Below are 25,364 nucleotides of genomic sequence, written 5' to 3'. Positions count from 1 at the left end.
AGGTGGTGGGTTGGTCTAGAGCACTGGTTCTTGACCTGGGGTCACGACCCTTTCGAGGTTGCACATGGGATTTTTACATTATGATTCATTACAGTCGTAAATTTGCTACTGTAATTTTAGGTAAAGTTATGAAACAGCAACGGAAATCATTTTATGGATGGGGGTCACCACAACATGGGGGACTGTATTAAAGGGTCGCAGAATTAGGGAGTTGAGAGCCACTGGTCTAGAGATTCTGTGTAAATTCCCCTCGAGTCGCTGTGGAAACAAGTGACGATCCAAATGTCTCCATAGTCACGAATCTTTATGCCTTTATTAAGATGAACCCTTTCTCCCATCCCTGAGTCCCAGAACTCGGCCTGAATGGGAACAACACTTGGGATTTCATTTCCTAACAGGAAATTGGCTCCAGCTAGTTTGTGTTTTAAATGTTGCCCCTTTCTCTTTATTTGCTCTTTGATGTCGCACTACAGTACAATCCTATCTTTGACTATCTTTAGGGCATTTTGCACGCAGAGACTTTGAAGTCAAGCGCATTTATGCTTTAAACTCCAGCTCTGCTCCTTACTGGCAGGACAGCTTTAGAAAGGCCAAAACAGTTTGAAGATTTCTCTCCATGTGTGGAGCGTGTTTATCATGAAAAGAACCCGAGAAGGGATGGAGATGTATGTAGTTAGGAGAGGGCTTGTCCAGCATGCATGGAGTCATTGTTCGGTCCTAGAGCCACACAAATTAGCTAGGGTGCCATGTGCCTTTAATCTCAGACCTTTGGAGGTGGAGGCAGAAAGATCAGTTCTCAGTGAACACTCTTCACAGCAAGTTCAAGGCCAGCACAAGACCATGTTTAATTGAACTAGCCTGGTGATGGTGGCACATGCCTTTAATCCCAGCACTCAGGAGGCAGAGGCAGACAGATCTCTGTGAGTTCCAGGCCAGCCTAGTTTACAGAGCATGTTCATGGACAGCCAGGGGCTACACAGAGAAAACCTATCTTAAAAAAGCAAACAAAGAAACACAAGAGGGAGAAAATACATGGAACAAATATAGAACATTCTCCACATATTAGCTGGTGACTTTCTACTTGTGTTAAACACAGGTAATAGAATTTATCAGAACAATTGCTGGGATTACAGGCTGTGAAGCATTACTTAGTGATGTTTTTCATTAGTTCTGTACAAGGAGCACCTTTTGAATGTCTGTTAGCTGACAGGTGCTGTGGGGTCCACAGGCAGCAAGTGAAATGTGGGTGACTTCAGATGGATGGGGTGGCCTTTCTTGAGAAGCCTTGTTGCCTTCATGTGGCTTTGTTCTTTGAGACTGTGGGAGTATAAATGTCATCATTTCAGGGGTAGGAGATTTTGGAAGTCTGTAATAGGAAGTGTTTCATTGGCTTTAGGAAAGTCGCACGCAATGCAGGCTGTGAAATTTACTGTTTGTTTTCAAATATTTTGGTTTAACCCAAACTTTAATTTTTTCAGTATTACTATTTGGCAAATATTTTATTTTATGTTGCTTGAACGTGAGAAGACACTAGCACCTCATATTTGACCTGAAGCTCTAGGGCTTTTTAATGGCGCCTAGGCAGTAACATTTATGTAGGTTACTCATTAGGAGAGCTGGTTCAGGAAGGCTCTCCCTTCGCTTCCCCTTTGTCAACACTAGGTGGTGCTGTGGGCTCATGTAAATTGGCTGGCTTGCTGGTTTGGCCATCTTTTGTTTTACTGAAAACTCGTCTTCAGACTTGGCTTTCATTAAAATCTGTTTCTATAGCTGCAAATGCTAATGTTACTTACATTGTCTATAAAATCTTATTCCCAAAGTTAGCGACTTGTTCACACTGTCTCTATTCTTATGTAGATTCTAATTACACATTGCTTCTTTGTGTTACACAAAGTAGGAACAAAATAAAAACATAAAATCTGCTGGTAAAAAAATGCTTTTAGAGAGAACGTGCCCTCTAGATTCTGGTCTGTGTGGTATAATTTAGTAGAGCAACAACAACCTGCCACACAACACAGCCCGTCTGCCCCTCCCTGCCCGGAGAGTGAAGTCTTTGTGTGCCTAATCAAGAGGTGATAAGTCTGTTATTGTGGTGTTTGTGCTTTGTTTTGCTTTGGGGATTCATTTGAGTTTCATCCTTGTCTTCCAGCCTCCCGTCTCTCCCCTCTGTCTGCTCATGTTGACTGGCACTCTTAATTAGTCATATATGTCACAGTCACTGGGGAAGTTATCCCTGGAAGCACAAAGGGACGGACACTAGTACCAGAAACCTCTCTGGTTGAAGCTACAGAGCCTTGGGTGGCTAGGCCTTTGGTAATTTTAGAAAGTAACCAATTCTGTACAGACTAGCCTTTTAAAGAGTGACCTAGAGTGGGATCAGGATTGGGACTAGGTGGGTGTGTAACGCCTGTGTCTTAGGCTCTCTCCTCTGGATTCTCTACCCTGTTGTTTTTGTCGTGTGTACCTGTCACATGAGAAGTCTTTTAAATGGCGATCTCTGTTCCCATCTCGTCGCATCCTGAGACCCTCAAGATGAAGTTGCCTTTGTAACGACATCTTGGTTCCCACGACAGTAGCCATTTTGTCTCCAAGGGATGCGGTGAATATTCGTCGTGCGATTTTTTGACAGCGACACTAAAGACATACACTAGAGAGAACACAGTCTCTTCAGCTAATTGTGCCAGCAGAACATGGAGAAGCCTGAGACCAGAGCCTTGTCTCATGCTGTAAGAGATCAATTCAAAGCAAGCCCAAGACCTTAATAGGAGATGGGAAACCCTGAAAGTACTGGAGGAAGACACCTCGGGATGCAGGCACAGGCTGAATCTGAGGAGGACTTTGTGAAAAGGACTGGGATAGCTCAGGGGAAAAAAAAAAAAAAAAAAAAAAAAAAAAAAAGAAGCAAGATTTGACAATTAGGATTTCATGAAATAAAAACAAATAAACCTCTGTTCAGCCTAGGAAGCAATTCAAGGAAACAATTTGTGGGAGAAAAGTCTTTGCTAGTCATATCACAACATCACAGATGGAGACTTAACGTTTAGATTCTACAGAGGACATAAGAGACTAAAACTGCGGCTAGAGAGATGCTCATTGGTTGAGAGCACTCTGCCTCTGGTAGGGGACCCACACACTGTGGGGCTGCTCACACACTGTGGGCGGAAATAGAATTAGTACGCAAAGTAGTGTGGGGACTCCTCAGAGAACAACATAGCTACCGTGCGACCAAGTTCAACCCCTCATGGGTGCTGGGCCAGGAAGACACGGCAGAGGTGGCAACCCACCTGTGTGTTCAGCCATATTCCCAAGAGCTCCGTTACAGAACCTGCCCGGGTGTCCGCCGATAGACAAATGGACGAAGAAAATGTAGACTACATACATACACAGTGGAGTTCCATCAGACATAAAAGGCATGAATTATATTCTTTGGGACACAGGGTGGAGATCACTATATTAAGCAAAGTCAGTTGGACTCAAATAGACAAACGTAGCGTGGTTCTCTCATTTTCAAGTTTCATCTTCTGTGCAGATGCATTAAATCATGCGTGTATATAGGCCATGGAGGCAGAGGGCGGACTGGGCGAGTGGATCAGAATAGCAGAAGGCGAAAGGGAAAAGATTGGCCGTGGTCAAAGTACTTGCATTTGCACGAAAATGTCTTTATGAGACCCAGCGCCACACATAATGAACATATACCAATAAAAAGCAAAGTATATGCCAGTTTACTGATGTTACGTAGTAGAGAACTGCTCAATTAATAGTAATTAGCGTAGGCAATGATGAGGGCCTGGGAGGAATGGCTCAGTGGGTCAAAGTGCGGCCAAGCAAGCATAAGGATCTGGGTTCGAACTCCCAGAACCGATATAAAAGCCGGACACACAGTGTGAGGGTTTGTAATCGCCTTCCTGTGTGGAGCAGGGAGGATGAGGCAGGAGAATCCCTGAAGGCTTGTGGGCCAGCTAGCCTGTTTTCTTTCTTAATGTGGAAAAACAACGATTCTATCTCAAGCGAGGAAGAAACCAATGACTCACAAACTGTGTTTGCTAACTTTCATACACGAACTGTGCGTGCTCGAGCACGTGCAACATACATACGTACAGTGCGTGCGTGCGTGCGTGCGTGCGAGCGAGCGAGCCAGTTTATGAATAATATCTCAGTCTTGATTGTCCAGGTAAGCAAGCCCCACATTTGGGGTTACCTTTTAAAGATGGCATACGTCATATAAGTTTAGATTTCGTAGTTTAACAGATGAGTAGCTACTGTTCTCGTCGGATGATTATTGATTTTGCTACATCCAGACAGAGGAGATCAAGGGCCATTTATTAGACTGCAGCTGATGGCTATCTGTCTCTCTCCCCCCGCCAGGTGTCCTGGTACTGCATATTGGGCTGCAAAGCAGAAGGAAGCTATGGAAAAGTAAGGCTAAACAACAACCATCTCCCGAACTCAGGAGAAGCGGTATGTCCTACTCTCCGTCAGAAGCCTCATTAATGACAACCGAGTGGGTGTTCCCCCCATGAAGTCATTACAGCGGTGGACTGACACTAATTCCAACTCGAGTCACAGCTAAGATCCAACAGAGGAGGAGAAAGGCTCATCCAATTATGATTTAATAGTCACATTGCCTTAATTTTCGAGTAAAAGCTGAAATGTTTCCATCCACAGATACCAGCCGATGGCAAAAGCACCTTTGAAATTAAAGGTTTAGAAATGAATGAAAAATATGTATTTGCTACCGCTGCTTATTCTTCCAACGGGAAGCTCATCGGTGATTCTGTTGGCGAGACAACTAAACCAATCCTCGTTTACCCGCCTCTTTCTGCTGTGACTGCTCGGATGTACCTGACACAGGTAGAGAAGATGGCTGCTGTTCGCCATCTCTTTTTCTTTCTGTTAAGTATTTGCTAACTGATACCCGATGGAAGAAAAATCACTGTAGACATTCCACAGTGCTTGTGATACGTATTTTCCACGACTGCAGCTTTCTTCATAAAACACAAATCGTTGCTTGCCCTATTAGTGAATTTGCTTTCACATAGAGCATTTTCCCCAGGGCGTACAAATGTAATCTTAGACGTTTTAGAAAATACTGCGATGCTACTTGTTACTACCCAGAGTAGTGGATCTTACCCTGGGGCAACGTTGTCAATGCCTGGTGACACTTTTGGTCATGCTGCTGGTATCTCATGAGCAGAGGCTGATAAGGAGCATCCAGTGTGACAGGACAACTTTCTGCAACTAAGAAGTACCCAACACAGGCTGGGGATATAACTCAGTAGTGATAGAATACTAGCCCACTGTGCACAAGGCTGTGGGTTCAGTCACAAACACTGTAAAAATAAATAAAAAAAAAATCCAATACAAAATGCCATACCCAGAGAGAACTCTTTATTTTTTTTTGTGCATCTGCCTATTTACCTATTGACCTTTCTTCTTCCTTCCTTCCTTCCTTTCTTTCTTCCTTCCTTCCTTCCTTCCTTCCTTCCTTTCTTTCTTTCTCTCTCTCTCTTTCTTTCCTTCTGTCTGTCTGTCATCTATCTATACATGCAATTGTATGTATAAATAGTAATGCACATATATGTATTAATTTGTATATGTTATTTAAAACCATATAAACCATTTTACTTGATAGTTTTCTTGCTTTTTCTTTTTCTGTTTCAAGACATGGTTTCTCTGTATAGTCCTGGCTGTCCTGGAACTCTCTTTGTAGACAAGGCTGGCCTGAACTCAGATATCTGTCTGCCTCTGCCTCCTGAATGCTGGGATTAAAGGTGTGTGCCACCATGCCAAGCTGATATTTTCATTTACTAGGCAATTTTTGTGTTTCTGTTCTGTTAGAAAATTTCCTATGAAGTAGTCTTTAATGATTCCATTTTATTGAATTATTTTTAAATTAAAATACAGTTCTATAATCCCCTTTCACTTCCTTCCTTCTAACCCCTTCCATACTCCCCTACCCTGTAGAATTCTTGGCTTGTTTAACACTGTATGGAGACTTGTGGCCATGTTGTAGTTTCCTTAGTGATCCTTTACTGCTGGGTATTTAGAAACTCTTCAGTATTTTGTTACAGTAGAAAAGCTAAAACATGCATCACTGCATATGAATCTCTAACTGTACCCATGGCTGTTTTTTCAGGATAAATTCATAGAAAGGGACGTAGCAGGATCATGGAATCAGGTAGACCCAAGTTCAGATTCAAGGTCCTCATAGTAGTCATGTGGTACTGAGCAGGGGAGTTTCGTGTTTGAAGGGAGGATGGCAATAGGATGTCCAAAAGTCTTAGGGATGTCAGTGGAGTTCTGTGTGCCAAATGTTTAACGATAACATTTTTCTCGCAGTACACACTGGATAAATATTATTATTATTATTATTATATTTTATAAATATTATTATTGATAGTTATAAACAAGCCCCCCCCCATGATCAGTCTTCTTTCTGAAATAGCTGCTGTCTGACTGAAGATGGGTCACCCATGACTAGGACACCAGAGTGACTCATTGACCTAGGTCTGAAGGATCTAATTTTAAGCCTATTGTTGGCTGTAGAGTGGATGGCTTTCTAAATTTTATCATATTTCTATTGTGCTGTGCTATTTTTCTTTTAATAGTTGATTAGTATTATAAGCTTGGATCTCACTGGCATTTTATATGATCATATTTTTCAAAGAAAATTAAGTTGAGAGAATTGCTAAAATTTGTCTAGCATTGGTGTAGCATGTCACACTGGCTCATGGTTTTCTGGTATTTTGATTTCGTTAGAACTTAATATATTCTCTAATTTGCAGCCATGGAGTTATTGTGAGGCTCTGAATATTTCATCAAGACCTAATTTTTCTCCTGGGAGTGGTTTGACTCTTGGGTTCCATTTGGCAGAACTTTCACTGAAAGTTAATAAAATGAAATTCAGGCCACACTGCGGGCATAATGAGAAATACCATGGAGCCATGACCTTTGTCTCTTTATTGACACTGTATTTGCCTAGGTCACTCAAGATGGTTGATGGCCATGCTCCCATAATGCCAAGGGGCTAAGGCAGAGCCTCCTTAATTCTCGTTTGAAGAATACGTTTTTATATATTCTAGTTTAATATCAACCTTTTTTTATTTTTCTTTTTAAAAGTGCAATCGGGTTTTCATAACAGTAGTTAGCTTTTAGGGTCAGGACATCCCTGTTCATTAAAATGCATTATCATAAATAATATGTAGTAAAAGATGAGCTATTCCCCTAAATGCTTCTGCTTATCATGGCCTTGTTTGGGGGGGAGGGACTTAGGTTGTGCTTTTATTTTACATTATTCTATAAACATTAAAGTCAGACTAATCTTTAATAGGTCTTCCACTAATGTAGAACACTGGTAATTTAGTCTGATGTTTTTAAAAAGAAACCCTTTAGAATCATATTATTTTGTGAATATTCCCTAATTTTTGGCCTCATTTCTGTTTACTGTTTTAAAACATGTAGTCCTTAAAGAATGTATTCTTTCTAATGCTGCGACCCTTTAACACAATTCCTCAGGTTGTTGTGATCCCCAGCCATAAAATTATTTTGTTGCTACTTCATAACTGTAATTCTGGTACTGCTATGAATTATAATGTAAATGTATGAAATGCAGGGTATGTAATATTTGGATCCAAGGGAGTAACAACCCACAGGTTAAGAACCATTTTGTTGATGCTTCCTATCTAAGAACATGGGGGAATCTTTCCATTTCCTGATATCTTTTTTAATTTCTTTAAAGATTTAAAGTTCTTTCTTTAAAGACTTAAAGTTCTTTTCATACAGGTCTTTCACTTCTTTGGTTAGAGTTACCCCAAGATATTTCATGTTGTTTGTGGCTATTGTGAAGGGTGATGTTTCTCTGATTTCTTTCTCAGCCCATTTATTGTCTATATATATGGGAGGGCTACTGATCTTTTGTTTTTTGAGTTTATCTTGTATCCTGCCACTGGGATGAAGGTGTTTAGCAGCTGTAGCAGTTCCCTGGTAGAAGTTTTCAGGTTACTTATGTAAACTATCAAGTACTGAAAGATTGACTTCTTCCTTTCCAATTTGTATCCCCTTGATCTCCTTTTGTGATGAAATTTTGTAACCAAATTCTTCTTCTATATAGTGTCTTACTAGCCTTGTCATCAGAGCTAAACTTAGAATGAAGTCCATCGTGCTTTAGAAGGGGCTGTGAAATAACCAACTGGGGTCAGGTACTCACTCACCCTGGCAGTAAACAATGTTTGGCATCCTTCTACTGGAGCAGGAGGACATTACCAGAAAAGGGTGATTTTTTTTTTTCCCCTCGAGACAGGGTTTCTCTGTATAGCTTTGGAGCCTGTCCTGGAACTAGCTCTGCAGACCAGGCTGGCCTCAAACTCACAGAGATCCACCTGCCTCTGCCTCCCAAGTACTGGGCTCAAAGGCGTGCGCCACCAACGCCTGGCTAAGGGTGCTTTTAAATGTAGTGAGCAGACCACTTCTGGGTAATTAGCCTGTCCCAGCTACCCCAGGTAAGGAATCCTGATACCCCAGTGTGTAGAAGTAAGTTAGTGTTCTGGTTTCCCAGGGTGCTGGGATCTACCATCAGAGTTCATGGTTCACTAGGACCTAGGAAGCCTACGAATTTTGCATTTCTAAGTAGTTCTGAATAGATAAAGTAAATCGGCAGACTAGATGTCAGAAGGTGGTGCGTGTTAAGGAGCAAATATCTGGAGTAAGGCAGGGGGAATGTAAGGTAATGACCGTGTTGATAAGAGGACAGGGAGGGTACGATTTGAGGGGAGACTTGAAGGAAGTGACAGAGTGGTTCTCCAGGGAAAGACATTCTGAAGAAGGAACAGTTGGAGCAGGAGCCCTAAGATTTTCAGGGGTTCTCCCAGTCCACGGTGGTTTGAATGAGAGTGCCCCCACAGACCCATACGGACGAGTGGCACTACTAGGAGGTGTGGCCTTGTTGGAGTGGGTGTGGCCTTGTTGAAGGGAGTGTGTCACTGTGGGTTCTTAGAGGTTTCAGATGCTCAAGCCAGGCCCAGGGTCACTCTCTCTTCCTGCTGCCCACCAATCTGGGTGTAGGAACGCAGCTACCTCTCCAATGTCAATCATGTCTGCCTGCCTGCCACCACGCTCCCCACCGTGATGATAATGGACTGAACCTCCAACCTGTTCTGTCCAGTGCTGCTGGGTTAATTATTAGTGAACACGAAGACATCATGGCACTTTCTGTTAAAAAGCCTATGGTGCTTCATGAGTTCATAGACCTTAATTATTCATTTTTAGTCGGCACATCTAGTGTTCACCAGGCCAATACCTTATTCTTTAGGCGACTAGGGCTTTTAATAACCCAATTTCAAAAGAAAAATGCTCACTTGTGGGTCTGCCAACCCTCACACATCATCTTACTTTCCTTGGACCATCTTAGAATTTCACGGTGTCTTAGGGACTGTCACTGCCACTGTGTGATTAGTCAGATGGGGCCCATCGCAGTGACTTTCTGTACTTTAGGACATGACTCTCCTACTTCTACTGACTGTCTCTGTGCAGGCTCTATGCAGGCTCCCAGCCTCTACATGCCCCAGCCTCCTCACTGCATAAAGGCTTCAGCTGGGCTTTGCAGAGTAGTAATCTAAGGCAAGGTTTCTCTGTGTAATAGTCCTGGCTGTCCTGGAACTTGATTTGTAAACCAGGCTGATCTCAAACTTATAGAGATCTGCCTGCCTCGGCCTTCCAAGCACTGAGATTATAGGTGTGCGTCATCACTGTCCAGCAGGCCCGAGTCTCTACTGTAGCACTTCGCTTCTAGAAAGTTCCATCTGGTTCCAAGGCCTGGCAGAACCCATGTCCTACATTAACCTTTCTGCACGCTGCCTGTTTTCCTTCCAGTCCCCATTCATCACTCCAACCTTTCACCAGTGTTCTCTAACCATTTCCTATGATTTGTGTCCTCGCCTTAGGGTTCAACTCAAGCCTCCCTCTCCCTCCATATGAAAAGTGCATCCGGTGTTGCTAAGACCCCCGCCCCCAAACAACAATTGTGGTCTTCTGAGCTTTGCTGTGCTGTTGTGTAGTTTATACCTTCAGCTTGTTTCCAGCCACATGGGTGGCGAGGTCATTTCTAAGCCCACAGGAGCCGGCTCCTCCAGCATTGAGCACAGGATAGGAACTTTTGGGAACGCTTACTGCTTGGTGGGTTAGGAGGAATCATTTGACAGACTAGAGAGGTTCTGGCCCTGTAAGCTTTCCCCATAAGTGGATAAAGTTCTAGAAACATGTCCTCTCTGTGCTCAGTTCATTGCATTTATTTATGCCCTATCATTTGAAGCAGCGTGGAAGTCATTTGATGAAGGTTCATGTGATGTATGCATTTAAATAGAATTTTTAGAAACTCCCTTAAATATATTCTATCAAAAGAAGGTCAGTTGGTGATAATTTTTTTTTCTACTGAGCTTCTAACCCTCACTAGTGAAATTATTTTTCCCAACACTGGATCTGTTAAACTTAAAAGATATGGACTCTTAGAAAGCATTTCTGTTTTATTCTTTACCCTTTTCAGCTGCCAACTCTTAGCTGCACAAAAGCTCGGAAAGTGTCAGTCAGAACCAGGAAAGAATGAAATAGATTTCATATATCAGGTTGGAGAAATCTGATTGTTTCTTTTGGAGCATATTGTTCATTATAACGTTATCTATAATAAACGGGGCATACTGCTGAGATGGATGGAAATGAAATTAATTTGGCTCAGATGTGATCTTTGTTTTGCTTATGAGGGCTTAAAACATCCTTACAGAGTTTCAAATGTCCATGCAATTTAGAAATAAAAGAGGCTTCAAAATGCGTCTACTTCCCCTGCCAGTGTTCATCCATGGCCACCCTATCCCCTCACTAAGGCACGGTGGAGCAGAACAGCAAACGTGACATAAGTGTGTGGCAGGACGTGTCCCAGTTCTGTGTGAAATCTACATGTTCCGAGTGAGAAGATCCTTTGAGACAGTTTTTTTTTTTTTTTTTTGTTGTCACAGGTCGCTTATCAGATTGGAAACTTTGAGTTGGCCAAGAAGGTCTTCTCCCCAGTTTGGGGCTATTTTGTTGCTTCCCCCACTCAGGATGATCAGTCGGTGATCTCTCTCAGCAACATTATGACGATCACACAGAGAAGGTAATTAGAAATGTTACTCCAAAGCCCCGAAGTCGTGTGTTTTCGTTTTCAGATCAAGATAGCCCATGTAATATCTAACCAGAACTACAAAGAGTGTGTATTCCAAGGTCTTCAGTCCTCATTAGAGCCGTTCTCACTGGAGTCAGGAAACAGTGAGGCAGATGGGTGAAGGCTTTGGAATAAAAATGTCAAGTGGCAGCAGCCAGAGCAGGAGCGGTCACTGGAGACTTTGAAACCGAGTAGGGGGAGCGTCGGTTAAGGTGAGGGCTTGAGTGCGGACTGTGATGGTGAAGGTTTCCTCCTTTGTTTCAAATAGGCTCCTAGGATTAAACTCTGGGCAGTTGCCAACATGCCTGTAGGGAAACTGGCCCACTGCCTTTTAACTTGTGCTGTCTCTCCTTAAAGGAGAAGGACTTAAGACAATCCCAAGAGAGAGAACTTCAGGCTCTTAGCTCAGGCAGTGTCTACAAGTGGGGGGGGGGGGAATCCCTCTCCTGCTTATTATTGTCTGAAAGGAGCAACCCCTCCCCCTCACAGATAATGAACTTAAAACGTGAATGATAGGCAGAGTAAGGTGTTGGTGATGCTTATGCACACTAACGCTCAATTCCATTCCTGTTAAACAAGTGTAGACTTAACATTTGCCCTGTGAAGGGCTGTGAGTGCCAGGGAGAAGGGAGGAGGTGAGTCAGGTTTTGTGTGAACTGTAGAATAGAGGAGGGTGAGTGGGGACAGGACCTTCCAGTGTTCAAGGACTGCAGAGCCTGTGGCATTTACTCAGGAGGTGGGGCGGGTGTGGAGGAAGATAACAGTGGGGTGGGAGGTGAGAGCTGCTTTTGCTTTTCCAGCAGGATGCACCTGTAGGTCATGACACTAGATGTTCTGTTTAGTGCAGACATCCAGGTGATAGTCAAAGCCAGAGGGGGCAATTTGGAAATTGTCTCCGGAAGTCACCATCGAAATCTTGAGGAGGAGCCTTGTTTTCCAGAGAATGACGGTCGAACTTGAGCAGAAAAGGGACAATCCTGGGATTGGCGTTGCCCGTGTTAACAGGGCACAAGGAGGAGAGGAACCAAGAAAGAGGCTATTGAAGGGGGAGCTGTCCAGGAGATGAGGGGACAGGGAGATGCCTTGCCAAGGGAAGTGGGAGTCACTTGGGGGACCGCCGTGCTCTGTCACATACAAATGCCATGCCAGGCTCCGTGAAATCCTCTAGGAAGGTTGAAATCAGCAAGGATAGAAATCAGCAAACATTTAGAGTTGGCAATTTGGAGGTCACCAGTGAATTCAAGAGAGCAACTTAGACAACACCGAAAACCAGAAATGATTTCGTGATGGGCTGAGAAATAATGAAAATGGAGATTCCAGGCAAGCAAGGACCACTCACAGGCACGAGAGAAAAGAGAAGCTCGCAGAGGCTCGAGGGGAAGGTCAGGGTTCCAGGAAGGATTGTAGAGTCGAGAGGGGAGAGCCAGTAAGAGGGTAGGAGTGGCAGGAGAGGAGACATAGAGACACAGAGACAGAGAGAGACAGACAGACAGAGAAACACACACACAGACACAGACACACACAGAGAGAGACACACACAGAGACACAGACACACACACACAGACACACACAGACAGACACACACAGAGACACAGACACACACACAGACACACACACAGAGACACACACACACAGAGACACAGACACACACACACACACAGAGACACAGACACACACACACACAGAGACACACACACACACACAGAGACACACACACACAGACACACAGACACACACACATAGACACACACAGAGACACAGACACACACACAGACACACACACACACAGACACACACAGACACACACACATAGACACAGACACACACACAGAGACACAGACACACACACACAGACACACACAGACAGACACACACAGAGACACAGACACACACACACACAGAGACACACACACACAGAGACACAGACACACACACACAGACACATACCCTGTGTGTGTGTGTGTGTGTGTGTGTGTGTGTGTGTGTGTGTATTAACGATTTGGGGCTCTTTCCTGCTCTGTGGGGTCAGGAGGTTCAGAGCAGATGGACCTGAAGCTTGAGTCTGAGGGTTTGTCACCAGCTAAGCCTGGGTTGGAAGCCAAAGCTGGCCAACAGATGACAAGCTTGGCTGACCTTTGGCACTGTTGACTGCAGTTTAGAGAAGGCTACCAGAAACAACCAGAGCTGCTAAGACACACTCTCTGTAGCAGAACTTGCTTTGAAAGCTCCTGTGGGCACAGAGTCCTCAACCTGACTTACTGTAACTCCATCACGCTGACGGAACTTTACATTCCTAAGAACTAGGCACGTTTGCCACGGGTTACTTTTACAGACCGGTGGCCTAGCACCTCAGCTGCTTCACGTTCTTAGGTGTGAACTTGCTTTTGGCTTTCCCCTAAGAACAGCTGCTCCACGTGCTGCCGTTGCGCTAGGCCAGCGATTGTGCAGGACCACGCTTAACGCCATTTCCTTCTTTTGCAGATTGCATTCCAATATTTTGGCAGACACATCTTCGATCCTCTTATACCTTTTCCTCAGAAATATCTTTGTGATGAGCGACATTAAAATTAAAGAAGAAAATCTCTTCTGTGATAATATTAAAGGCAATGAGATTTTCCCTGCCCAACAAGTGAGTAAATGCCAGGGATGAAACTGAGGGGCTCACTGTGTTTGCTTCTCCCGGCTTCAAGGACAGATTCCTTTGGGATCTCCTGTCCTTGTAGTAGATGGGCCAAGCGAATGTAGCCTGAATATGTTGCATTATTTTATATTCCATGCAGGTCTCAAAGCTGTCATTTCAATCATTCTCCTCAATTTGTCCTTTCTTCTCTATGTACAAGACCAATATATAGCTCAGAAATTCAAATCTGTGCAACCTGGACAGTGAAACACTCCTAGTCCCTCCTGCCACCTCCAAGAACACAGTGGCTTCATTTTCATATGGTTTCTCTGCCTTTGAAAGAGACACAGGGATTAGCGCATTATTATTTACAAAATGGGATCTCAATCAATTTTCTGCTCAACCACCTGCCTTCTTTAAAATGCTTTCTTTCCTTAGAGATGCTTTTATGCTGGTGTATGTTAACTTGCTATGTTTTCTTGAACTATAAAATTGCATGTTTACACAGAGACATCGATTTAATGCCCCTCCCAGGGGTGGACTCTCAGGGCATTGACACCAGGCTCTGTGTCGTCTGCAGCCCCCTAGTTCTGTGACTTTGATAGTGGTCTTATATTGGCCCCTCATCCCAGCTTGAGCATCTCCCTTTGTTCTGACCTTCCTTGTGGGATATGGAAGTGTCAGGCATCTGCTTTCCTCCGTCTTCTGTTTTTTTTTTTTTGTTATACTGTTTTGATTTGCTCATTGATGAATTAACTGGCAGTTGGTTGCACGAGGCCCATGCCAGGCCAGCTCACTGTCCTTGAAACCCAGGCTCTCTCTGCATTGCATCTCGCTTTCTCTGTTGCCACACCAAGTCTGAAAAAGAAGTCATTTAAGGAGTGCTGCTGTGAATGTCAGCACCAGAAACCACCTTTCCACTAGAAGCTGCTTGTGTGGAAATATCTGGATAGTGTTCACACAGTTTCTCTTGCGAATAATGTGGATATATAACAAAACAAAACAAAACAAAACAATTTTTTCCAGACAGAAAGCAAAAGAAGAAGAGAGGTCATGGCTCCCTTCACAAGGCATATCTGATATCACAACTCCTAACTCTGCCTTCTCCATCATTTCTATTTTGTAAGTGAAAATATAAATAGGAGTATTAGTCTGGCTTGTCGAAAATGTTCCATTTTCTCATAGATTAAGATGTGAAATTAGAATCTGTTCATGAAGTGAGTACAATATTTTCGGTATGTTACATTTTAATCATTATTCATCACAATTTGTGGTTTTAAACACTAGCATTTTTTTTTCCTGAAATTAAAATACAGCTAAGCTTTTTTGTCTCACTGATAAAATAGATGGGTACATTTTCTGTCATTGGTGACTTTTGTACTGTCTTACCAAAAACACTCTGAAGTTTAATTCCAGGGCTATGCTGTGCATGTGAAGCATTAAGGGAGAGGCAGAGTCCTTTCCAAATTTAGATTTTCTTCATGTTGCCGCTCCTGTTGTTGAGATAGAAGGACCATGTTCCCTAACCCTCTCTGCACCTTAAAGACTCGTGGGGTTGCACACCTGCTAATTCAGCCCGGGTAACGCCGTGTCTTGTGTCTGCACAGATCGCTAGACTGATGGAATGTGAGAACATGCTGGTGGCGCTAGAGCTCAGCATCTTCCTCAATGATTCCAATTATACCCTCCAAGCGGTGACCCAGTGCTACGGGCTCCTCGCGCCCATCATCTATCACAACATTGTTTTGGTACCTGTCATACAGGTAAGGGTGTCCCCCAGCCTCCACGGAAGGTATGTGTGGAAGGACAGTGCAGTGATTATTATGGGAAGGACGAGCAGTATGTCCTCCCTGAAGTACAAATTGGTCAAGAAGAAGGATGGCAGAAGTATCCCAACGAATTGTGTATCAGAAAGAAACCACGAGTGTGTTCCTTTGAAAGCACACAGTCCTATGAAAGGCCTCAGTTAGACACTGGCAATGGCCATGTTTCAGTTTTCAGAGTTATTTCAGTTTCCACGGTCTTGCCATGGTAGGTACAGCAGTATTTCCATCACACACCCCTACGCCATGGCAAGGATGCGTATAATGAATAACCGGAGAAGGCTTGCTCCGTGGTTTGTTGATTTTCTCATTCGAAGGGAGGACGATAGACATTTTGGATAAATGATGGTTAAACACCTAGTTATTCATCCGAAAGAAAAGTAGACTCTGACCTCTCTTTGTAAAACTGCCCAACCTAAAATAAAGGACGACTTCGGAGGTAAAAATGAAAAACAACCAGGAGAGCTGACATTTGTACTCTGGGGCTTTTGGGAAAATCTTCCCAATTAAGAGGACTTCTAAAGCACACCACTCGGGTATTGAAAAAGCAACTTAATTAAATTAAACCCAATTTTAAGCAAAATTAAAACCAAATATAGCCAATATAGTAATTCCTTTACTGGTAATTTATTTCATGGAGCAAAAATTTAATAAAATGAAAAGTACATTTATCTGACAGAGCAACTACCCTGTAAGTGTCACACAGAATAAAATTATTACCTGGCCAGGTGCCGGGGCTCCCACTACCCTTTGTGTCCCGGGCCCATGTATCTTCCTTCTTGGGGGTTTGGTACCGCGTAACGGTCACTGACTTAGTGTGGCCACAAGGCTGTACTTCATCCTCCTCAGAGCCCACACGGCCGCTCTTCATGGGGGCACTTAGCAGGTGCAAGGGTGTTGAGGGTGCTTGCTGGAGACAAGGTAAGTGGAGATAGCAGCAGTGTCGGAGCTGAAGCATTAGCCACGGTCTGCTCAGTGTGAGGGCAATACGTTATCATCGTCCATGCCTGGTGACAATATGTAGCCATTAGCAAAGTAAACTAGGTTTGGAAGCACTGTTTGTGAGGCATAGTTGAAGGAACCAGATAAACGCTCAGACAAGTATGTGTGTGTGTGTATATGTATGTGTGTGTGTGTGTGTGTGTGTGTGTATATGTATATATATATATATATATATATATATGCCATTTTGTGAAATGACAACACAGTTCTCACTGGGTACATTTTTGGACAAACATATATGCACACACGTGTGTGTGCTTTGAGAAATGACCAGGGTAGTCAGCATGATTTGGGGACGTGGTAGGCAATGGGGTCAGAGGGTAAACGAACACAGAAGGGGAGAATTAACATCAAACATACTCACCCGTGTATCAGCATAGGAAATACTGTTTGAACGGTGGCTTGAAGCAGCTCAGAAGAGCAAGCATTGTTCTTGGGAATCACCAGAGTGAAGGGCTTGCCGTAATCTCAGATCTGCCTCTCTGATGACAGTATTGCTCTGACGTGTGCAGCAGGACTAAGAGCCCAATCTCATAGGCAGGTTCTTGATCAAGTTCAGGAACACACAGTGTGAGGCCAGGAGAGGAAGTAAATGCCAGTATTAATTGATTTTCGGTGGTGTGAACCTCAGTTCTAACCTGAAAGGGATGCTATGATTTCAAACGCGTCTACCCTCCCTACTGTATCCAGTGACAGCAGCCGGAACCCCTCTGTACTTTGCCAAGGTCCCCTAAGGATAGAAGTGACCTTTGGTGTTTTGGATTCACACAGCATTTGGCCTCTTTTATGGAAAATAAGCATTGCTTTATAGTTAATTGGTACACTTATTTTGTATTCTTTACTCGTTTTCAAGCAAATGTAGATAGTTGACTCATCTGAAAATGAAACATGTCCATTTTATCTATGTATATCCTTTTATACCTGGTGAATATATTACCAGCAATGATTGATTACAGTAGCACTTGATAGCCTGAGCCTGATAGGATTTACATACTGCATTTTATACTAAATAAATGGCATTTTGACACAAAAATCATTGTGCTTCTTTTCCTTTTAGATTTTGATAAAATGTATTGTGGTTTTGCAAGCAATGCCAAGTATTGTTCACTCCAAGAAACAAGTTGCAAGCTTTGAAAGTATACAGCACATGATAGCTTGCTGTATCTTCTACATGACAAAGGTATTTATTTCATTGTTTATCAAGTCAAACTTCATTTAATCATGGTAATTGGAGTGCATAAGACTAGCACCCCCAGGACCAGAGACAGGGCTCAGAAATGATGAGTTCATGCTGTTCTTGTAGAGTACCCGAGTTTGTTTCTTAACACCCTTGTCTGACAGCTCATAGCTGTCCCTAATTTCTGCTTCCCAGGATCCGATACCCTCTTCTGTTCTCAGAGAGCACCTCCACTAACTTGTTTAAAAATTCTTACAAAAATTAGCAGCCCAGAGTCATTTTTCTTAGATGAAAAGCAAACATAAATCCTGCCTGTTATAGGATGATAACTGTTGTTGATAAAATTATGATGCCCCACAAACTCAACCATGATGTCCCTGAAGTGGCATTTGGATATCATCTGGCATTATTAAAGTCCCACAGAACACATGTTCTGCAAAGACCGTCAGGCTGTGATCATGATGGATGGAGCTCACAGGAGGCTGGCCTTAACTATCAAGGCCAGGCTTTGGGCTAGGATAATGGAATTTAGCTCCACAGAGACCAACAGAGCAGTAAATAGCTGGGTGTGGTGGCCATGCCTTTAATCCCAGCAGTTGGGAGACAAAGGGGGGTGGATCTCTGTGAGTTCTGTACAGTGAGTTCCAAGGCAACTAGAGCTATGTAGTGAGATCTTGTCTCAAGAAAACTTCAACCCCAAACCCTCCCAAACCCCAAACCAAAACCAGAACTCAAGAGTCAAGTAGCGATATCACAATTAAAGGGTTAATACAAATGAGGGGTGTGATGCTTTCATGAAATTAGAATGTAAAAGATAGAGGGCAGCCTTGAAAGAAAGGACAGGCTAGGTATCCTCTTGAGGTGTGGGACAGGTGTGGCAAAATCTGAAGCCAGTGTGAATACAAATCTAGACCATGGCTTGGGAGTGGTAAACCCGGAGACAGGAGCTGAGCATGGGCACAGGCAACATGTAGCGGGAGACACACTGCTTTCTCAGGTTTTAGTCTGATCCTTCATTCAACAGATATTCACTGATTGCTTACCTGGTAGGTTCTGATTTTGGAGTTGGTGTATGGCCAAAGAAATAGAACTTCATGGGTAATACCATCTCTCCAGCTTGGGTAATGAATGACACACACAGGGGTGTGGAAACTCTGGGGAAGGCTTCATTTGAGATTTGGATGTTCTTTAAGCAAGAGGTAAAAGTCCAAGTGAGCATTGAGACCACACAGGTAAAATGTGTGATTTCGTTGGATCTGAGGCCAGGTTGTTGGGCTTGAGACAAACTTCCCTGCGGCATTTGTTAAAGAATTAAGTAATTAAGATAACAGCCCAGTTCTGTCTCATGAGCTTATGCTTTCGTGGGGGAAGACAGAGCACACACACACACACACACACACACACACACACACACACACACACACACGTAATTCTGTGAAGCTTTAAATGACATAAGTAAACAGAAAATCAGGTCAGGGAGAGACGTTTATGGGCTGGGCTTTCGTTAGATGGGAAGGCCCTGGACAGCAGGCAGGACATGTGAACAAACATACTTAGAGGCCCGTGGCCAGTTTCATCTTCCACCTGAATAGGCATGCAGGAAAAGTGGAAATAAGATTTTTTTTTTTCAAAGTAGAAAGTAGAAAGGGAGTTAGATTAAGATGAACATGTGAATATTTATGTAATTTACCCTTCACTATGTTGGAAAAGACCACAAATGGGTTGGGGTCAAGGAGACAACAAAAACTCTAAAGGGGGCAATCAGATGATACAAAGTCAACCAACCAACTAAATAAATGCTACAAGACACCAAGCTTCTGCAACACACAGCTTTGGTATCAAACAGTAGACCGTGAGTTCAGTCTGAAAACACCCCAGCGTAGAGCTGCTCAGAGATGGCGAGAGCTTTTAGAAGGCAGATCCAGAAGTCGTCACATGAGGAGACCAGGAGTTTGGGCTCAAGAAAGAAATAGATGGAGTGGTAATAGGCTTCCTGAGTCCCAAGTAGGATAGAGGTAGGGACATTTATGTAGAGAGGTTCTGGTGACATGTTTGCAGTCGATGGTTATAAGGACAAGCCTTAAAGTCTCGTGCCCAAGAATAGGCTGCTTGCAGTGCAAGGAGAACCAGCTGGCTCCCAGCTCAGCAGCACTAGAAGTTAAAACATTGAAATGTTGTTTGAAGGATAAGGCCTGAGGTCCCAGAACTAATAACCAAGAAAGATACCAGTCACTTACTCAGGCCAAAATAAACACTTTCAAAGTACAAGTGTTCACGGAGCATTGTACCCATGCCCTTATCTGGGAAAAACACTTGAGGAAACATTTTATCAAATGACAATGGATTCCAAACAGAAGTCCCAAGATAGGGGCAGACAAAGAGAGGAATAATAGGAACAATGAATCTCTCAATGTATGTATTATTAAAAGTAAATAGATGATAAGGGTGTGATTGGATTGTGGAAATGCTAAGTAGGACGAGAGTCATCCTTGAAAGACAAACTTATTATTAACCCAGAAGTTATCTTCCATTGTATCTGGTGTGTGTGTGTGTGTGGGTGGGTCAGAACGTTAGAAGGTAGGTTCTTGGACTACGGTTGTACAAAATTATTGTTGCACGAAGTGTGCATAGCTTACGGCTCCTGTTTTTCTGTCAGGACAATTTTTAAAGGTGACTTGGGAATGTGTCACTGTGAGCAGAACCTTATAGTTCAGTGGGATTTTGAAGTGTAGGGGGAGGAAAAAGAATGAACTGGAGGGGGGGAGGGCGAGAGAGACAAGAACAGGAAATATGGGCAGGGAGGGAAAGGGCAGGAAGTGGTAAGGTACGGAAGAGTGTTCATTTTAAAGATGGGAGTAGTAAAATAATTATTAACCACTTTACAAAGTATAGAGATAGTCATAGAAGGTAGGCTCCCAGGAGGGCTGGAAACGCAGGTACTAATACAGGTATCATTTCAAGAAAGACATCTAAAATGAAGCGGACAATGCTTTTTGATGGCAAATACCATCAAAAAGGAGGAAGCTGATGATTTCCACTCCAGGAAAAAAGCAGAGTTCAAAATCCACAAACACTGCCTGGAAGCAAGAGTGGCTTGGCACACTGTCCTTTGGCTCTTTCGGGTTGAGCTTCCCTGCTGGCGGAAGACTCCAGATCTGTTATATACCAGTCAGTCTCAGGGCAGGCTCACGGTCAAGCAATGATTCTACGCCCCCCCCCAAAAGGGAAAGAGTCTGAATTAATATAAAGCTTGAGTTATTTTTTATATAACAGCAAATTGAAGAAAAATAAGATTGAGTGAAAAATGCCACGAAGACATTTGATAACACTTAGCAACCTTTCCTAATAAAATTACTAGTGAGTTTGGAATGAAAGGGAGCTGCTGCATAATGATAAGGACATTTACCCAAATTTTAAAGCAAATATCATACTGAATGGCAAATTTCAGAAGCCATTTCTTTAAAAACCAGGCCCAGGAAGGAGGTGCTGACTTTTCCCAGTTGTATTTTCAGAGGGTTCCTCTTGTGCCATAGACATGGGTTCGGAATACTTTCATAGTAGTAGAAAGGGACAATGCGGCTTACTTGTAATTGTAGGGGTCTCAAACATCTTGCAAGGAATAATTAGAATTACAGGAAAATGATAGGAAGATAATATAAAGTGGATGTGTATTAAGCAGATATGATGCGTGCTGGTTTTGTTTTATGTCAGAAATCATTAGAGATGGAAAGGGCAGACTGTACTGTTTCAAAGTGTCAGTGTACCTGCATAAAGGAACTGGATTCTTGCCAAGGATAGACATTAAAATCAGAACATATGGCAGGCCACATCGAGTTCCACCGCACGGAGATACACTGTAACAGAAATAGAAACCCTTCCTAAAAATGATGCTTAAAGTTAATGCAGTTTTAATCACAATTCCCGTGGGGTTTCTCTAGACTCATTTCAAGGTTCCCAATAGGAATTAAAACTCAGAACAAAGCCGCCATAGTAAAAAATGGTGTTAATGGGCCAGTGGATCAGTGGAATAGACTAGAGGGCTTGGCCCACATCTCCGGAAGAAATGAGTGTTACAAAGGTAGCAATTTGATTGACCACAGAGACTTGGCTCTATTATTGTAGTTTTCAGTGTGGGGGGTCCCCGGTGTAAGTGACTGTGCATCTCAAGTAAAGCCAGAGCCCTACCCCACACCACAGTAACACCCAGCTGGATCCAAGGGCTTCCGTCAGGGGTCACCTTCCTCAGCAATGGGCAGACGCACACTAGGAAGTATAGCTAGCTGTTAAAAGCAAAGTTAAAGGCCAATATCAGGGTGAGAAAATGCATAGCAGGTACAGGATTGTCACCATGGTGGTTGTCTCAGAGAAGAGTCAACGAGAAAACACACCCACCGCGGCTGTAAAGGCGGCACAGTGAGCAGGCAGCAGCTGACAGACAGGTCGTCTTGTGAGATCCAACAGGAGACTTTCAGAGGTTTCAGGCCCAGCGAAGGCAAACTGGGGTCTGCATCCTTAGAGAAAGAAATGACTCCGGTGGCATGACAAGTAGTGATGTGAAGGAGGGAAGATCCGTGGCAGAGGGTGAGTTAGAGGCAGGAAAGGGAGGAAAGTTGAGATGGGGGGGGAGGGGGCAGAGAGGCTCAAGAGTTATTTCTGAGCTAAATGGAGAAGCTGGCAAGCCGTCATGTGCAAGGGATAAAAGACACAAAGCCAGGGCCTGTGCTATATTTTCTAGACGTCTGGACAAGCGCAATAATTTTTAATTGACTCCGGATGAGGGATATTTTCGTGTAGTGAAGGAGACAATGGTGTGCCTTGGGAAGATTCAGTTCTGAGGTTTGCAGAATATCCAAAGCAGCGGTCCTCAAATGGTCCTATAGGCCATGAGTTCCGGGGGAGGAGACGTGTAACCACAGCAAGGCCACACCACATGGGCCGTGACCCAAGCAGCAGCGAAGTAGGATGCTTCGTCAGACAGGCTGTGGAGAGAGAAGGAAAAGGAGTTATGGGCGAGTCCCCAAAGGTGCACTTAATCCAGGGAGCAGCTCCTGCTTCCGAACCCTGGGTGGGGGAGGAGGAATCTGATGAAGCCACCTGCCTGTTATGGCCCACCCTTCTGAGCCTTTCTGTGGCATTGGTCCTGATGCAGTCTCTTTGCTGTAACCTCTGACAACACCTGCTCTTTTCTCTTGCTGCCAAATTCATCCATGCTGTGCTCGGCCTGGAGGACCCTTGCTGCCTTTCTTTTATGATTATTGTTTTCTCTTTTCGTTTTTAAATCCTATGTTATGTGTCTGGGTCCTTTGCCTGCATGTATGTGCAGCGCGTGTGTACCTGGTGCCCTTGGAAATCATTAGACGATGTTGAGTACTCTAGAGCTGGAGTTTCAGATGGTTAAGAGGACCATTTGGGTGCTGGGAACTGAGCCCAGTCCTGTATAAGAACAAGTGCTTTCCACCATCAAACTAGGTCTCCAGGCCCCTGCTAGTTTCTTTAGAGACTGTTCCTCTGCTTGACCTACTCACAGATGCTTCCATGGGAGGAGGCTATTTCTGGGGGAAGGAAGGGTGTCCCTTCCAGGCCAGGGGAAGGGCAGCTTGCACTGTCCGTCAGGACACTGAACACGGCCATGCACCCCGTTTAAATGACTGGGACCACTGCACGGCTCCACCCCAACAAAGACACTGTATTCCAAGGTGACTTCCCAATAGCAAGTTTTCTGCTGAGGAAAAACACAGTAAAGCTTGCTTCCCTGGGTAACTGAAACTTCGAAACTCAAGGGGAGAGGATGAAGCTGTGGAGCGGGAGAGGAAGACCCCTGCAGGTTGCCTGCTGACAGTGAGGAGACAATGTCTGGGGAAGAACGCTGGTTCCAGTCAGCCAGAACGCAGTGGAGGCTGATGTCCTTGACTCCTCATGCTGTCACCCTTAGCCCGGGTACCCAGTGGCTCTGGGTACACTTCCTGGCTTGCCAGCCATGCCCCTACCTCCTGTCCTCTCCCTTGATGAGTCAGGGGATTAACTTGTGCCATAGCAGAAATGCCCTTGAATACACTCTGAGTAGGAAAAAGAACTGATGCCTGCCTGAACTGGGGTTTTCCCCAGCTGGGGTGGTGGGCATCGCCATTCTAGAAGTTTCCTTTAGCCGGGTCTACAGTTCCTGAATCATGGGCTATCTCTGAATTCCAGATGTCAGGTGTTCATTTGGTATAAACAGTTCTAGATTTTCTCTTAGGACATGTGGGACTCAGTCAAGCAACAGTGTTTTTGATTCTGAAAAAAATCCCTTCAGATAGCTCATCACTTTTATTTAAGCAGCAGTATTTCCTCCTCCAGGATGCTGCAGTTCCGAGCTTTGTCGTCTCCCACATTGTGCTGTTTTTCCATTGTGTTAACGTTGTCAATGCTGAACGTTTGCCGTACTCTTCATTTCTGTCCGTTATTTGGTGTGTTGAATAGAACCAGTCCTTTGTTTTTCTCTTCATTAGAAAAATCAGTTCTCCTCATTTATTGTTTTCCCATAACATATTTAGACAAGAGGGAGAAGGCTGCACCTGAGCCAGATGAATGCACATTGGTAAGTGACTGGGGTAGAGTGCAGAGCTCACATCAGCCCACGTCTGTTTTCAAATAGCAATGCGTGCCTCACTCACAAACATGTTTATACATTTTAAATTGAAACACAATTATCTCACTCTTCACCTCCCCCCCCATTTTATCTCTCCAGCCCCTCCCAGGTGGTCTCTGTTCAACTCCTTGTATGTTCCTCCAACTCTCAAATTGATGGCCTCTTTGTCTTTAATTGACTCATATATGTGTATGCACAGACACATAAATGCAACCTGCTGAGCTCGTTTTTTTTTTTTTGTTTTTGTTTTTGTTTTTGTTTTTGTCGTTTGTATGTGTGTGGTTTCAGGGCTGACTACTTTGTATTAGACATCCAAGAAGGGGGCTCATCCCTAGGAGAGGCTAACTCTCCTTCAGCAACCGTCGGTTGTCTGATGTTCTTTTTCTAGGGGTGGGAGCCTGTGAGATGCCCTTTCGAGTTAGCATGTCTATCCAGGTAACCCTTGTTTATTCAGCCGTTTCTAGGAGAGACCGTTTCACAGCACACTTCCTGCTGTTCTGGCTCTTACACTCTCTCTGCCCCCTCATCCTCCATGCTCCACAGATGTAGGAGCCACTGGGGCTGGGCTCCTCACGACCTGTTGAACACCTTGCAGGCCTTTGCCCTGTCGCGGCTTCTTTGCTACATTATGCTCCTCCCGATGCATTGGTTTTATTGGAATACACTGTCCTGGCTCCACAGAAACATTTCTCTTCCTTAGTACTGGGCGGCTCCTAGTAGTTGTAGGTAACCATTCACTATCTCTGAGTCCCTTCATATTAGCCCTTCTCTACATATGAAGTAGCAGTGATTGCATATCTGAAAAAAAGGACCATGTTATCAAAATGTGTCTACATATAGCACATTCACACAGACATATTTATATTTTTAGTCGTTCCCCCTGGGGCTAACCGTGAATGTGTTCCCCTCACTTGAGTCACTACTGT

General features: G+C 43.9%; 1 protein-coding gene across 1 annotated transcript in view; it reads left to right on the top strand.

Annotated features, from left to right (window-relative positions):
• Cfap54 (cilia and flagella associated protein 54) overlaps window positions 1–25,364 on the top strand; it is a 244,454-nt gene that overhangs the window by 59,341 nt on the left and 159,749 nt on the right. The window contains exons 21-26 of the mRNA XM_051206281.1: window positions 4,366–4,458; window positions 4,666–4,851; window positions 11,004–11,140; window positions 13,670–13,817; window positions 15,416–15,571; window positions 17,691–17,813. Of these exons, the coding sequence (XP_051062238.1) occupies window positions 4,366–4,458; window positions 4,666–4,851; window positions 11,004–11,140; window positions 13,670–13,817; window positions 15,416–15,571; window positions 17,691–17,813 (843 nt within the window). The remainder of the gene's footprint in view (window positions 1–4,365; window positions 4,459–4,665; window positions 4,852–11,003; window positions 11,141–13,669; window positions 13,818–15,415; window positions 15,572–17,690; window positions 17,814–25,364) is intronic.

Source organism: Phodopus roborovskii, unplaced genomic scaffold, assembly GCF_943737965.1.
Source record: "Phodopus roborovskii unplaced genomic scaffold, PHOROB, whole genome shotgun sequence".
NCBI classification, from domain to species: Eukaryota; Metazoa; Chordata; class Mammalia; order Rodentia; family Cricetidae; genus Phodopus; species Phodopus roborovskii.
Note: the sequence above shows the minus strand (reverse complement) of the source record. Positions and strands in the feature narration are given on the sequence as shown.